Genomic DNA, 16412 nt, shown 5'->3' with positions numbered 1-16412 from the left:
CGTGAAAAGCAGAAAGTAGTACAGAAACGAAGCACTCACCTCTTGAACAAGGGGCTAAGAAAATGATCTTTGTCCCATTCAGGGAGTTAGAGACTGGACACTTTCAAAAATCACTGTGACTTAATGAAATAGTACCTTTGTGGAGTGCTGCCACCCTTCAGAGTAGGCCAGCAAATGTGTTACTAAGTGTTGTGTGTTAGCGTTCTGGAGTGGTTCTTTAACACTAAACTCATGACTTTAATAAGAAATCTTTGTAAACCACCAATACTTCTATAGTAAGAATGTACTCTATTTTGTATATTATCTATAAGTTATTGTCAGTGTTACAGGGTTTTTACTCATGGAATTCAACCGTTTTGCAGTTTCTCCAAAATTATTATAACCCTTTATAATTTTAATAGATGAATACTTGAGTCTTTTTTATACAATTGTTAGTATGATTTTTTTAGTATCATTTCTTTAAAGCAAGAACTTAAAATGCTTCATCTAAATAAAGCCCAGAGAGGGGTAATGTATAAGAATTAGGACCCTAAGTATGACTGTAAATAGTAATAATCAAGTTGTATAAATATTTTAAATACCAATATTATGTAATAACTGGTTTAAATAATAGTAGCATAGATATTTTAATTATTTTTCATAGCCTAAAAGAATAGAAAGGTTTATTTAAATTCAGTTTGATTGAAGACTGTCTTAAAGTTTAGAAAGTTGAGCAACATACTTCCTTTTAACAGTTAACTTAGATTTACATAGAAATTCGGAAAAGAATGTAATATAAACCTCTCAACTAGCACTCTCTTAAGCACCACCGGAAAAATCATTATCTTTCCCAGTTCTTTCAATTTCTGTCATAAGAAGAACAGAGAGCAGAACTATGTATTTTGGTAATTAATTTCCTTAAGATAATGTTAGAAATATCATGTTCTTTAAAATATAAATGAATTCCAAGGTGAGCATGCTAGAGGGTAATATTAATGGCATATGATTTATTGTGACAAGAGATCTGATCTGAAACACCATTATTAGGAGTACTTAAAAAAATCCATTTGCAAATTCCTGAAAATATGAAAGAGCTATAACTGAATGTGCCTCAATGTTGAAATCTGGAAATCTGTCCTTGTAAGTATGAAATAGCTTGTGCACAGCAAGCTGGCATGTCTTCCTCACAGAAATTTATTTATAATTTTTCATATTCTGAATATGTTTTATTATCGTTTAGGGAATGACCTAAAAGCTTGTAACTCTGAGTAAAGACAATCCACCAAAGTACAGACTGAAATGTACATGGATAATTAACTTGGTAATATATGTAATTTTAGGGCGGACTGTTATCTTAAAAACAGTTGACAATGATACATTGAGCATCTACTACGTTCCTGGCATTCCTGGAACTCACAATAGAAACATGTGACCTGTGTCAATCTAGAAGGTGTTTTCTATGTTATTACTGTTCCAAATGAGATAATCCCTTTAAAGTATAAACAAGATTTACCTGTGACTTAAATTTACAAATAGGTTTCAGTAAGATGCACTTTCACATCGAATAAAACACAGTGCGGTATATGAACACGCTGCATATGGCATCTATTGGGCAGTGAGGAATGTTGTAAATTAGTATTGCAATTGATAATAAAATTTGAGTAGATATATGTGATTAATAAAGCCTTTAGTAGTGAAAAGAATTAAAATTATTCTGGAGAACAGAATTCATTAGCCTCTGACACCTGAGGGAGGATCATAAATACTGGCATTCTTACATATAGACTGTCCGATCTGAGTCTCACATAAACATGCAGATATCCCTCCACTATACTTTTAATTCCCCTTTCTCCTCCTCCCTTCTGCATATCTCCCTCTTCCTGTTTCTCTGGTTTTCTCCCCTCCCTCCCTCTGTCCTCCCCTGTCTCTCTCCTCTGCTGAATAAGCTTGGAACACAACTTTCCCCCCCTTGAACTTTCTTCTCTCTGTAGTCTTCATTGGGCTTTAAAATTGTGGGATTCCTGAAGGAGTACACTGCCTGCAGCATTTTTCAAATAGCATTTTTTTGGTTTGAAATCTATTTTAATATGTGAATATCAACACATGAATGCTTCATAGAATGGCATTGGGATAAGCATAGCTGATTACATAATACGGTTCTAGGTACATTAATAAACATGCTCATTTCCAGGACATCCGAGGTGGATCATCAAGTGATGAAATATACTATAAAGTGAATATATTGTCATTATTGTTTCAATTTATTTTCGCCTCATGAAATTATATTGGATCTTATAAAATGAAAGTATCCCTTTAATCTAGATATAAAGAAAACTTACAGGTGCAAAATTTTAATGAGATTATGTTTGACTTAATTTTGTAATATACATGGCACAAAATCCAAATTCAATAAAAATTCAGTATCCATCCCAACCACTTGGTTTCCTCCTCCAGAAGGAATCAAAGTTAAAAGATTTTTGTGAATCCTTCTAAAGATATTATGTGCATGCATATTCATATATATACTTTTTCCATTTTCTTTAAGACAAAAATTATAGCTGCCTGAACTATGAAAGAAAAAGCAAAGCATAACATCATGATCTATCATTTGCAGGGTCAGAAAGATCTCAAGGCAATACCTAAGGTACGTTTGAGAAATAAGTTGTCAAATGTTTTGCTTAAACATTTAAATAGATCAATATAATAAAAAATGAGACAGGATCTCACTAATCATGAAACTATTTAACATGATGGTTCTTGTATAAAATAGTATGCTAAAGAGTCTAGAGTTGAGAAAAATCTAAAAGAGTTTTAAAACACATTTTAACAGCATTTTGAAACTACATGGAAGAAAATCATGTCTATGTACGAGTATATGACAAAATGGAAATAAACAGAAGAACTTCCAGGAGTGGCTGTCTTATAAGTTGGTCTGTAACTTCCAGAGCACAGAGTCAACCAAGCCAAACAAAAGGCCATTGGGACTTTGGCTTTGAATACTAATATATAAATTACTTAAATATAGGTACAGACATGTTGATTATGATTTCATAACTTTGTGAAATGAACAGACTAGAAATGGGTATAACTGAAGCCAAAAACGATGATTCACTTCTTTTGCCCCATTTTTTTCAGGGGAGTGGGGTGAAGATAGCCGTACTTTCTTCTAGAAATGCAGAAGACAACAAAGCAAAGCTTTATTTCCCTGAATATCAGAAGGTGTCAATGTCTGCATTCCAGAACAAGCAATGTCTGCATATTGCTATCGTGGTAAAAGTAAATCTGGCCATCAAAGCAGTTCACCTTTAAGGAGTCTTTAACGGTAGTTTCTGTCAGCCCTGGTATTTCTCTGGCTTATTTTCCATTAAGTTGAGGCCAATGCAGGACTGACAGTGCGAAGATCAGAGGCCTTCTCTGATACCTACGCAATGTGCAGTTACTCAGCATGAGCAAATCAGAGCCCCGTGCTTTTCGTCTTGGGAGTTAGGGTGGTCACCCCTTACACACTTAGCTAGGCAGAGACTTCCAGTTTATCTTCACACAATGTTATTTTCAACTTACACTTGAAATCCTTCTTCTCAGCATGTAAGAATGGGCTTACAGATGATCACATTGTATTCCCATTATAACCTCATTAAAACTCAACAGGAAAAACTAACTTCCCTTACTTGTATCTTAATACTTACACACACACCAAACCTTCTTCAGCCATTGTATGTAAAACGCTTTATACCACATAGTGATCCTTTTTCTGTTTTTTCATGACATGATTCATCAACCACAATCATCACTATGGTACATCTTTTGTTATCTTACCTACTGTTGAATTTCTCTGGGTGTTTTTCTCTCATGATGTGGAATCTGTGGGCAATGGAGGCATCCTAAGGAGAGAAACAGAAAAGAAAAATGGGACAGGTTACGATCCTATTATCTTGTGGGAATAAAGATTAAAATAGAAAAAACTTGATAAATAACATTTTAAAGTTAACTTTTCCTGAACAGTATCATTGCCAAGAAGGTGTTCTAAAATTAGGGAAAAATGTGTAATCCATGTAAATTCTGTGCAAGTGTGATTTAGTCACCAATGGTTGCTTCTCATAGTTACTTCTAAGAATTGATTTCTATTTAATTTATTGATCTCCTTTAATAATTGCTTCTGGCCTCATGCTTAAAATATGTTTAAGATGGTTCATATAAACAAAAATGTCAAAAAGTCGTTGAAAAATCTGTAATGCAAGAGCTAGCATAGCTTAAGTAGAGAAATAATCAGGTAGAGAAGCTCCTAGTCCTTTGAGATTAGTTATGGGTTAAAAGATAATGTGAGACTGCATATCTAGTAAAGGTAAGTATGACACACGACTTTAAAGTTTGCTAAGGGTATGCTGGATCTGTAATTATTAGCTGTTCATTCCGCAAGCAACTTTCTGACATATCTTGCTTAATGGAGAAAAGCCACAAAGAGAAAAATGTATTTTGGGATAGCTGGTGACAAATGTAACTAGGTTCTGAGACCCCAAATGCACCAGTTATGAACCCTACTGGATGTTTCTTCCTTGTAGGACATTCATTCAGAGTTTCTATGAGACAGAATCACACAATGTGTGCAATTGGTAGAATATTTCAAGCACAGATTGTTCTTGCTGCTGACTTTTAACAGTTGCCCCTGCTATTCCAAGCAACGAGATACTTTCCTATTCTTCATCTACACATGATTAATTGCTCCAACGAGAAACTAATATATTTACCAGTTGTCTCAATAGAAATGGGGCTATTGTTGTGATTAACTGTTAATTTTGTTTCATAGCAGAGATGAAAGAAAAAGAAAAACCGAGTACAAAGGAAATAAAGAAGTTGTGTATTTGAAAGAATCCTGAAAACACTAATCAAGGATTAAAAGTCTAATGAATGAAATGAAAAGGCTAATGTGCTTACTCATGCATAACAAAGCATGAGGCACAACAAGAGAGGGACCAATGCCCGCTGCAGATGGCAGACAGAGAGCTGCTTTTCCATGCAAGATAGAGCTGGGATAGAACTGAAACTGTTTCTGTACAATCTTATCCTCTAAAAATTGTTCAGAAATTTAATTAATCCACAAGTGAAAAGGACACAAAGATACAGATAAGTGCGTTCTGAAACAATACTTAATAAAAAAGTTACAAAAATTCTATGTTTTCATATTCTAAGATAATAATGTTATATCTTAGAAATTGACATATACATGGTCAGTTTCCTGGCTTGCTAATAAGAATATCAAGATGTTCATTTTTATTGGTCCAATAGCTCTCAAACCCAGGCACAGAGTTTCTTCTTTTTTAAAAAAATCCTAATATGTCATAAATATACTTATATATTTTTTGAATGTGAAGTTGTCTTACTGTGGTATGAAATAACAGGAAAAAACTGAGTTTGCCCATTTATGATATATTATGTGGCATTATCAGTAATTAATTTTAAAAAAAATCACTTATTTTGACTTTATCTCTAATCTGATTCAAAATCAGTTTGGAATGCCTTGAAATTAAATGCATACATGCAACAGACCAAGTAAACAAAAGCAAAGAAATATGAATTTAGCACTAAGAATGAATGATCAACATCAGTCACCACAGGGAGACTATCACTGAATTTACCTCAGCTTAAACTGTTTGTTTCTGCCAAGTTAGAGAAGTGAGACTTTAAAAGTAGATGTGTAGTATAATTTGCTTTACAAGAATATATGTTTGCAATAACAGATCTCTTTCTTTGCAAAGCAACATAAATAGGATAGAGAGAGGCAGAGAGGAAAGGAGAAAAGAGGAGAGGAGACAGAGTTATCAAAAGAAGACCATTTAAGGAGACTGGACTGTAACTGAGGAGATTCCTAGGAACATAGAACACCAAATTGCCAAAGTTAAACTTAATGCTAGCTCCTCTGTCTCCAACCTACTCAGGCAATGAATCATGTAGGAAAGAGTGTGTGTGTGGGGGGGGCGGGGGGGACAGTGAGGGACACTGGCATGCCTTTTCCTTGTGTTGAATGGGTTCCACCACAAAGAGAGCTGGCATTGCTGACCACAGGATGGATGAGGAACAATGACAGCAGGTGTTCATTTGGATGAAAATTCACACCAAATTCCCATGGGACCCTCTGGCGTAACCCCAAGAGGCTTGAAAGAGAACTGCCAAACCCTGCTAACTTACCCAGCAACCATATTTCAGAGACACTTAAGGTTCTCTAAAAAGGGACCAAATAAGGAAAAGCTAAAATAATGTTGGTTTTTTATATAAAAGTTTGCTGTTTCCTTCTCTATATATTGAAATTTTTAGGGAACAGAAATTAAATCAGCATCACTGTCACACCCTAGAATTGACAAACTTTGAATCCAGACAGACTTCCACTTCCAAGACTTGTGACTTTGAACAAATTTACCATAAGTCACAGCCCCCTTATCTTTAAAAGAGGACACTGATACCCCTCTATAGTAGTGTGGTGCAGACTTACTGAGATTATTCCAGAGAGCCACTGTCATAGTGCTCTGTATGGCTGGGTTATTCATATATCTTATGTCCATACTAGAACGTTACTCCAGGTAAGCAGGGGGTGCTAAAACATGGGTGAACTGTATCATTTTGAAAGATGTAATTTACTGACTCTCAATTTGGTGTTACTTCCTGAATTTATAAAATAGCTTTATTTTTAATTAATTAAAAAATAAAATCAGACCTAAGAAATAAAAATAAAACATATCCATCTTTATTAAAACAAAATATATTTAAATATCATTTATGTTGATCTTTAAAGCAGTAAAAAGTAAGTAGAGGGGTTTATATAGTAATTTATATAGTAGAGTGTATATACATGTATCAAGACACATATACATCAACATATACACATGCACTTATGTTAGAGAATCAGCTTCTTAGTTTTCTCTGTAATACTCTGCACTGGTATTTTTCTGAAGACTAATTTTTTTCCTTTTTCTGTGAGGGCTTTTTAAAAATTTTTAATAGTTACTGTAAATCCCCAAAGTTGCATTCTAAGTTATTAATTTGAAAAGCTTAATTATTTTATGTGGAATGTAACATTTTTAATTGAGAAAATAGAAGTACTGAGATACTTGAGCCTGTATATAGCAAATTCTACCAGAGGAGGACGTATCAATACTGATCCTTTTCTTAAAGTGTAAAATGCATTTGCCCAAATATTGTCCCAGGTACTACCTTTTAAAATCTAAAGAAATGTTCTCTGACAAATATTTTTACAAAACTAGTCAAATAATGTTTTTATTTCTGAAAACTGTATTATTATTTTTATTATTATACCAAATTCATGACTGTCTCAATTTCATTCCACTTTGGGACAGAATATAAATCTAGCCAAATATAAATGAGTATTTTTATAAAGAGTTATTCCAAAATGCAACTACGGAATTGTAAATTAAACTTTGTATACTAGATGAATTTTCATTGAGATTTCTTGAAACAGTTCAATTCATTCTTCATTATAGATGAATAGATCACAGTGTCTTTTTATGTGTGAGCATTTTTTCCTTTAATAATTGCAAATTTGTTAAAGAGCTTTAAAAGCTGAAGTTCGTGGCACTTCATTTGTTGAATATTTTTAAAGATTTCCAATTGAAATCTGAGGTTTTATTTCCATATAATAAAATTCACCAAGTTTAAGTGCATAATTAAATGTTACATTTTAAGTGCACAATTAAAGAAAAAGCTACAGAGCACACTTCCTAAAATTATCCTAATGCTTTCACAATCGTGATATGGAAAGTTTCCACTGAAAGCGTGTGTATGTATAGTCCCTCCTCTACACTTAAAAATCATTGATTTACTTTCCACCACTATAGCTTGCCTTTTCTAAAATGTCCTATAAATGGCATTTAAAAGTACTCTCTTATGCCTGGCTTCTTTCACTTATTACAGTGCTTCTGAGATGCAGCCATGTGTTTCAGGATCAGTGATTTGTCCCTTTTTATTGCCAAGTAGTATTCTATTAAACAGATATATTCCAATTTGTTTATTCATGAGTTAATGACATTTGAGTTTTATGCAGAAAGCTGCTATGAAATTTTGAGCACAATTCTTTTTGTGGACATGCGTGATTAAAACTTTAAAGTGAATACGAGTGAGGCTGCTGAGTTATACGGTATGTGTATATTTAACTTTATAGGAAACTGCCACACTATTTTTCAAAGTACTTGCACCGCTTTGCATTCCTACTAGTAACGGATGAGAGTTCTATGACTCCACATCCACACCAACTCTTGACAGCCTTTTAAATTTCACCATTCTAGTAAACACGCCGTGGTTTACTTTCTTGGAGCCGTAACCCCTATGACCCAGCACCATCTGCTTTAGCCGAGGGGTCTGCCAATTCTGATGACACTATAGGATTTGAAAGTTCTGGTGCAGACTTAATGGATGTTCCCAGCTCTGTCCCAATTCATTCATCTTCACAGTCTTTTTCCTGTTTTATTCACCTCCATATCACAAATAGCCTGGGAAAGACCAAGCACTCAAATTTTGATGGACTTAATTAAAGGACAAATGAGTAAAATTATATGTTTAATAACCACCAGATACTGACTGAAAATCTGCAGAGCAGAGGTGTTAAGAACTTGGACTCTGGAGTGAAACTGCCTGGGTTCGAGAGCTGGCTCTAAAATTAACCAAGTCTTTGACCTTGAAAAGTCTCCTCAGGCTTTCAGTGTTCTCATTTCCTATGTTTAGAACAGGAATGATTCTAATAGTACCTGCTTTATTATGAAGATGTGAAGTTCCAGTACCTGGAGGAGAACTAAAACAGTGTCTGGCATGCATAAAGGAAGCAAATAATGTTAGCTATTATTATTACTGAAACATATTTATCACTTTGAGATTCATATGATTTTCTCTTTTGGTTTATTGATATAGTAAACTAAATAAATTCCACAGTGCATTAGATGAAGTATTTAGAGACAGCAATGTTTTGATGTTTAAAACCCTGAGGACTTTAGAAAGGTTATACTGTGCATATATGATATGTTAAATGAAAAGCCAAAGGGTCAAAATCATCACGTTGTAATTAAAATTCACATATTTCTGTACTAGTACATATGAATATTGACTTAAAGAAAGATAAATTAACGCTGCAAAGAACATGTCAGTTCAGATTATATGCCTCAACAATAATAAAAAAAAATTTGGTTTGTTAGATTTTGAAATTTTAGATAAGACTTTATAGTCCCAATAATGTATTTCTCATCTGCAATAAACAATCTTTGCTCTCGGGACAATCTTTACCTGAATGTATTAATTACATAATATTACTGTTTGTTAATACTTCATTTAAGACAACTGTACCAGTAGCAACAAATAGGATTGTTTCAAAGGCAGACTGTCAGATACTGATATTCGCTGCACTGGCTTAATACAGAGAATCAGAAGGTTTCCATCTTTATGGTCCAGAATAGTTATTAGTGCATAGGAATTACTTGTTCTTTGAAGATTTTAAAGAATCATTCATGAATTGTTGATCCTGCTTTGGGTCTACAGAGGGATTATCAGTCAGAGTGATGGGAAGATATTCTCCTCATGACTGACAAGAAAGAAGTCACCTCCGTCTCAGATCTGAGACCTACGACAGGACCAGAGCTGATGAAAGCAGGCTAGGACTCCAGGCACAAGAGCCTGGAATACCACACGTGATGTTACAGCATAAGGACACAAGAGAGGGACCAATACACTGAAGCAAGGCAGGCAGAGGCTTGCGCACAGCCAGACATGATGGTCACGAAGAGCACATGACAGTTCCAATTCTGCTACACTCATGCTATCTCCAGGCTGCTGTTTCCTCACTTGAAAAAAGGAAAAAGTTCATATCTACCTCGCCAAGTAAATACTAATTAAATAATATTCTTCTAAGGATCCTTATCCCTTGGCATAGAGCCTGGTAGTAAACAAAACAAGAAAGCTACCATTGCATTGCTTGAATACATGACAAACGAAAACTACTAGTCTAAGAGTAACATGTCATAGAAGAAAAAAATTGATGATGTCTAACACAGAACCAATTCAGTTCCTTAAGTATCACCCAACCAGAAAAAATTTACGAAAAAGCCTTACTAAGATTCACACCAGCCTAGAACATTTCCAAAGTCTGCCAGTGTACATTGAATACTGTGGGGTTCCAATGTGTATTTTTCAAAGTCTTGATCTCTCTGTAGAATTCTTTCCTCATAGTTTGCAATCGTCTTTCCCAATTTGAAAAAAAAGTAAGTATATGAACTTAAATACTAAAATATTTATTATAACTACTAAATTTGCCTGAGATTGTGAGTTAAGAAAAATCAAGTCAATGTCATATATTTTTAACTCTTCCTTTCATAGTCAATTAGATGCTTAAAAGTCTGTTTCAGTTTCTGGAAATCCTAAGTGTTTTGCTGCTATCTATTATATTCAATAATCAAGATAATTCTTCAGTTAAAACAGAAGGGCTGGATCCATCAATCACATTTATGCCTGAGTTTGATTTGGTGACCACGGTACTCATTCAATCTAAAATGCTGCAAATGTATTCAGAATTTTGTTGTAATTTCAGCAAATCTGCAAAGAAAACTTTTGTTATCTCTGAATATCCAGGGGGGTAGAAATGGGGTAGCATTTTTTTTATAATATCTCAAATTAGGAAAAGTTCTTGCCTTTGTGAAATAAATCTGTCAACACTTGATGTATGATTATCAGTCATTAAACTGAAGCTGAGAATGGTGAAGCTGATATGAGTGCAACCAGGAAATTGGAGCGAGGTGGGGTGGAGGAAGAGGCAGTAAGTATGTAGAAGCAGGGGCTGAGGTGGGTGAAGAGGGGAGCTGAAACTTAGAAAACAACAGAATTTCTACTTCCTGTCTGTAAATAGGGATGGGAGTAGACATTAGAGGTGAGGGTGGGAATAAGTCTGCATGTAAAACTGGAGGTCGGGGGAGTTCCCTGGAGGACAACATAGGTGCAGGGAGGTGAGTAGTTTAATAGAACAAAAAATAGAACTAGAATAATTCTCATGAAAAAAAGTACGAAAGTAAGGCTCTCTATAAAATATTCATAAAGTCAATGAGTGCCAAATCCCAATGACGCACCAAGCAATAGGAACTAGGAGCAATTATATAGTCTTTATCCCATTTAAATCTGTAAGATAAATACTACTGTAAAGAAAAAAAAACTGAAGGTTCATCAGTTTGTATACTCTGACATAAAGTCATCAAGTCAGAGCAGCCAAAACATAAACCAGAACATACACACACGTAAACAGTTTATAGCCATGCATTCCACTGTCTCTAAAGGCAATTGCTTTCAAAATGATTCTAGCTTTCTTACAGGAATGATGTCCAAATATGACTCTATTCCTTATATCTGAAAAACAATGATACTAATAGTTTGGTTTATTTCAATGAAATGTGACAGCTTATATTCTATTTATTTGTTCCATCTTAGGGGAGAAATTCACTGAAAAGTACTGCAGAACACTTGATTCTCCTGTCCTCTTTCTCACTTCTCTCCCTTCACCTTCTTCTTCCTTTCTGTCTTCATTCTCTGACCTTCCAAATATACACACAGGAAAGTCCCTTAGGAAGATTTCATATTTTTTCTACAAAATATTCCTTTCCTAAAACTGCATACCAACCTAAGATACTTTGGTCCTAAAAGGATAAAATTGGGCTGTGGGAGGTGCTTGGCACCTTCCCAATATCTATTTCCCTCCTCTTTTTAACCAACAGAATTCATTTAATCTGGGCAGCCATGTATCCAACTAATAAACATGTAAGCAAGCAAGCAAACAAATTCTAAATCCTCAGGGTTCCTCTTTACTAGCTAGGAATGGTGATCTAGTTACAACTCCTTTCCACTTTCCACCACCGCTAATTTACTCATAGGAATGTGGATGTAATTCCTAAGAGGTATAAGAAGAAAACCTGAAAACATAAGGATAAAACACAATGCTGAAAATTGCAGGGGAAAAATAAGGAGTCTGGTCCTTTAAAACCTCTTGGTCACCACAGTAACTTTGAACAGAATTCCTCCAGATGTCCTCCTGAGAAAAGAAGCCCCAAACTTGTTAATTTTGTTATTGCTCCACAAAACCAAACACAATATATCTAGAATATACTAGATAAATTCTGTAGGAACTCATTTTTCTGAAATCATAAAGATAGGGAGTCTGTAAATTCTGTAATGGGGATTTCTGAGAAACATTTCACTCAATTATTTTTCTTTGTGCTTAAATCACAAAATGTTATACTTGCACAGAGCAAATTGATTTCTAAAGGATTTTCTGGAAAATTATATATTTTGACCTCATTATTTTTGCTAAATTAGATAATTTTACTTTTTTGACAGAAACTGGCAGATATTAATCTCTTTATTTCAGAATGAAAATATCTATCTGGGTTTAAAGGACTTTCCCAAAGTTATGCAGCTCACCAGAAGGGCAGCCAATGTCAGTCTTTTATCTCCTGATCCATAGCTTACAATGTGACTCCTTATTCATCCCAGTATGGATATATCACTTAATGCTCCTTTTGATCACTTTCTTGTCAACAGGTATTTGAAAATTAACTGCTGTTAACACCATTAGCATCCCATATTTCCTAAAACAACCAACATTATTCCAAAAATCAGGAGAAGCAGCTTGTGTTCATAATTCTAAGAGTAGGTTTCATTGAATGAATGATGTATTTCCTAAGTGATGTTAGAAAACAAAATGGTACCGATTGGTAATTGGTAAATAAATGCATTTGTGCTTATTATTTGTTCTCAAGAATAAATAACATTAACTGTCCTTTCCTGTAATCATATTCTCTCCTTGAAGAGAATAAAAGCAGTAAGTCAGTAGCTTGAGACCATAATCACAGACCCTAATTTACCTAACTTGTTAGAAGAACTTGACTCGAAAATCCCATTGACAAAAAATACCTCATGCCTTCAGGCTACAATCACACAAAGCGACCACAGAACTCCTGCATCAGTAAACTGGGACTTTACCGAGGATAAAGGGCTAAGACATCATCCTAGTCAATGAATAATACTGGTAAGTGAATTTGCAAACAAACTTCAGAGACAAAATTACTTTGTTTCTAATGTAATATAAAAATTAAATATCTCAGTATTTAGAATAGCAATATCTAGAAAAAATTAAAATTATAAAGGAATATTGTTCCTGTTAGTCTGCTTTTACATCTCCAAAACAGGGTTGTAACTAGTCTATGATGGACCTTGTTATGAACAGCAGAAACAGAGAAAGGAGCGATCTTTACAAAAGGTTTGATGAACTGAAGGAAAGAGCAGGCCCACTGGGGAGGAAGGGGGGAGCTCCAGTCTGGAGCTTTTTAGTTGAAAGCGCTGAGAGAAAACCCATAAATAAAAAATAAAAGATCATATATCAAACATTGCTTCAGTAACTTTTAAAATATTTGGTCATGTTTTTTCAACCTAAAAGTAAAGGCTTAATCCTTAAGTAAGGAAAAGTATCTTGCATTTTGACTTCTTTGAAGATAAGTAAATACAGTTGTCACATTTATTAGTGTAATACAGATTACACAGACGCACAGAAGTTATGAATATTGGAGACATTACTTTAATCTCTGCCTTACACGAATCACAAACCCCTGGGAAGTGTTCCTGGGAGAGCCACAAGAGAAGTAGCAATAAAATCCCAAACTCCTAAGTGTCTTCCGCATGCCATTTCCAAGCAGTTACTACACACAATTCGGTATTGCATGTTCTACAAAAGATTTATCATAGGGGCAAATTAAGACATAATCCTTAAATGTTATAATGTATACAACACTACCCGTGATAGAACACAAACTGTAAACACACAAGGACCCACAACTTCCTCCTCTGCTGTTTGCCCGCTTAATTTTTTCTCTCTTCCCCATCTACTGCAAAAGGAAAGTTTGGATGGCTTTGTAAATGACTTTCTGGAGAAAAGTCACATAAGAAAAAGAATTAAAAATAAGATGAATAAACTCTAGAGATCTGCTCTATAACACTGCACCTGTGGTTAGTAATACACCAGACACAACATTTTAAAAGGCTAGATTTCATGTCAGCGTTCGTTTGACAATAAAATGAAATATAAAATAATGAAATAACAAAAAACAATACCAATCCCCAGAGGGCTACTTACTGAAAGGGAACTTACTATATATGGTGTGCACTCAGTTGTGTTGTGTCTTCAACAAGAGTGAAACTATCAAGGAGGCAACAGAACGGAAGGGAAAGCAGTGAGTTTCACTGAAATTGGAGAGTTTAGGGGAGCCAGAGAATGGGAGTGTGCTGACAACGCTAACATGAGTTGTGTTCAAGGGAAATACAAATACAGGTGAAAGATTCTGTCAGGTCATCCTTTAAATTCAACATGCTCCAAAACAGGACTGCAGGGGTCTATTTCTTTATAAGCAGTTCAAGCAGTTATTTTAAAAAACTATTTTAGTTTTAAAATCGTTGTGATATATTTAAAACTGTTGTTCTATAGAACCTTCCTACTGGGAACATTTATTTTTCAGGATGAAATTCCCTAGGAGAAAAAGAATATAAGATCTTCCTTAGAATACAACTGAGCATTTGTAACTTGACAGGTTTGGAAATGCTAATCAAATCTCCTCTTGACAGATATGTGAGCCTGAGCTGAAAGTTCAGTTTTCCACAGTTGCTCTAGATCTGATGTCTTTCCAGGTATGACCTTTGATTGATGGCGTCTTACTGGGTTCTGATTTGGATTTGGAATTTGTTCAAGCCCTCTCCAAGCTAGTTGTCCGATTGTGTTTCACACAGCAACTTTGGTTTTTCTGGACATATTATACATTCTCAGTCTTCTCTCACCTGTGCAGGTGGCTTTATCTCCTACACACACACACACACACACACACACACACACACAAAATAATAGCCGTGCTTAAATACTATGGTAAAATATGTGATTCGACTACAGTCACTACCTATGACTTTAAAAGGCTGAATGACTAAAAGCCTATTTAAAGTTATTTCTGGCATTCATGAACTTAAGTGCAATTATAATTACGTGATGGTGTAGTGTTAATAACTTTTAAATAATTAAACAAATAGTGCAACAGGTTGACAGTTAATGAGAATATTAAGAAAGTCTGTGTCATCTAGAAAATATTAGGATGCGTGCTAACATCTCAAAAAAAAACTTATGTGGTATGTTGCTATAACATTAAAAAAGTGATCTCTTCCTAGAATTTATCTTCCCTTTAAAAATTTTAAAATAAAATATACAAAATTTTAAAATAAAATATACAAAAAACTTCTGGAATGTTTACATATGATGATGATGAATAATTCAGATTTTGCTACTTCATTATTTCAACAACGTTTACTCTTACGTTATTTAATGTAGGTTAAGTAAACAACCGTTCAATTTTTCATTGGGAAAAAAACCAAACATGATTCGAAACATGGAATCAAATAGTCCTTGCTTTGAATCCTTTCTCTGCCACTTGCCAGCCATGGACTCCTAGGAAAACTACTTCCTCTCTTTGAGGTTATGGTAAGGATTAAGTAAGAAAATCACTTAGTGAAAGATTCAAACTAATACCTGCAATTTAGAAAATATTTGATAATGGTAATTTGCTTTTTTCATTATATTTAGATTTGCTATAGTAAAGCTTGTCACTGGAAATTTATTGTAAAGAAAGTGTAAGATGTTGACTTCATAAGATTTTTAAATACTTACATGTATTATGTTTTAAATATATCAATTAAAAACACTCCTCACTTGCATGCTGTATACAATACATGGATACGTATTTTAAAAATTAGAATATTTCCTTTAGAAAAGTAACTTCATACAAGAAAAGCTGATACAGTTACTGATTTGTCCCTGGATTTCCCTTATCTTTCCAGCAATTCTTAAAATTTAAGCCTCTAAAAATATGGCATTATTTGTTTTAAGACCTTTGTTGAGTGCTACTGAGATATATTTCATTGATAGTCTGAGGAGAGATCAAAGTTATTAGAAAGTTCACTGCATGAGAAAATAACCCCAAATCACTGAACTCCTTTTTCAGGATTGTTCTCTTGATTCCTGCAACACTGCCCTCCATTTCTTCCCAACTCATAGTCTTAAAACCTCCCCATCTTTGGTCACACTCTATGACAGCATTCAACTATTCTGACAAAATCTAGTTCAGTATCTGCAGCCTTGACTGCTCTCTTGAAATTCAGTTTCATGATTCCAAATCCGTATTTTATTCCGTCACGCTGAAAGTTCAAGTTCAGCCTCATCTTTCCCCCAAAGTGGATCCTCTTCTCAAACTGTTAGTTCCATCCATGATGCCATCATCCTGCTCCTAGCTACTCACATTCACAGTTCAAGTTATTTTTGATTTTCTCCTCTTTGCCCACAGCTAGTCAATAACCAGTACTGTCGATCTACTTGA

General features: G+C 34.5%; 1 protein-coding gene across 3 annotated transcripts in view; it reads right to left on the bottom strand.

Moving 5' to 3' along the window:
• Positions 1-16412, bottom strand: part of DGKB (diacylglycerol kinase beta) — a 587707-nt gene that overhangs the window by 250009 nt on the left and 321286 nt on the right. For all 3 annotated transcript variants that reach the window (XM_074367408.1, XM_074367407.1, XM_074367409.1), the window contains one exon: positions 3796-3860. In XM_074367408.1, the coding sequence (XP_074223509.1) occupies positions 3796-3860 (65 nt within the window). The remainder of the gene's footprint in view (positions 1-3795; positions 3861-16412) is intronic.

Source organism: Camelus bactrianus, chromosome 7 (assembly GCF_048773025.1).
Source record: "Camelus bactrianus isolate YW-2024 breed Bactrian camel chromosome 7, ASM4877302v1, whole genome shotgun sequence".
In the NCBI taxonomy this organism is placed as follows: Eukaryota; Metazoa; Chordata; class Mammalia; order Artiodactyla; family Camelidae; genus Camelus; species Camelus bactrianus.
The sequence above is the reverse complement of the archived record's forward strand: the minus strand, read 5'-3'. Positions and strand labels throughout refer to the sequence as shown.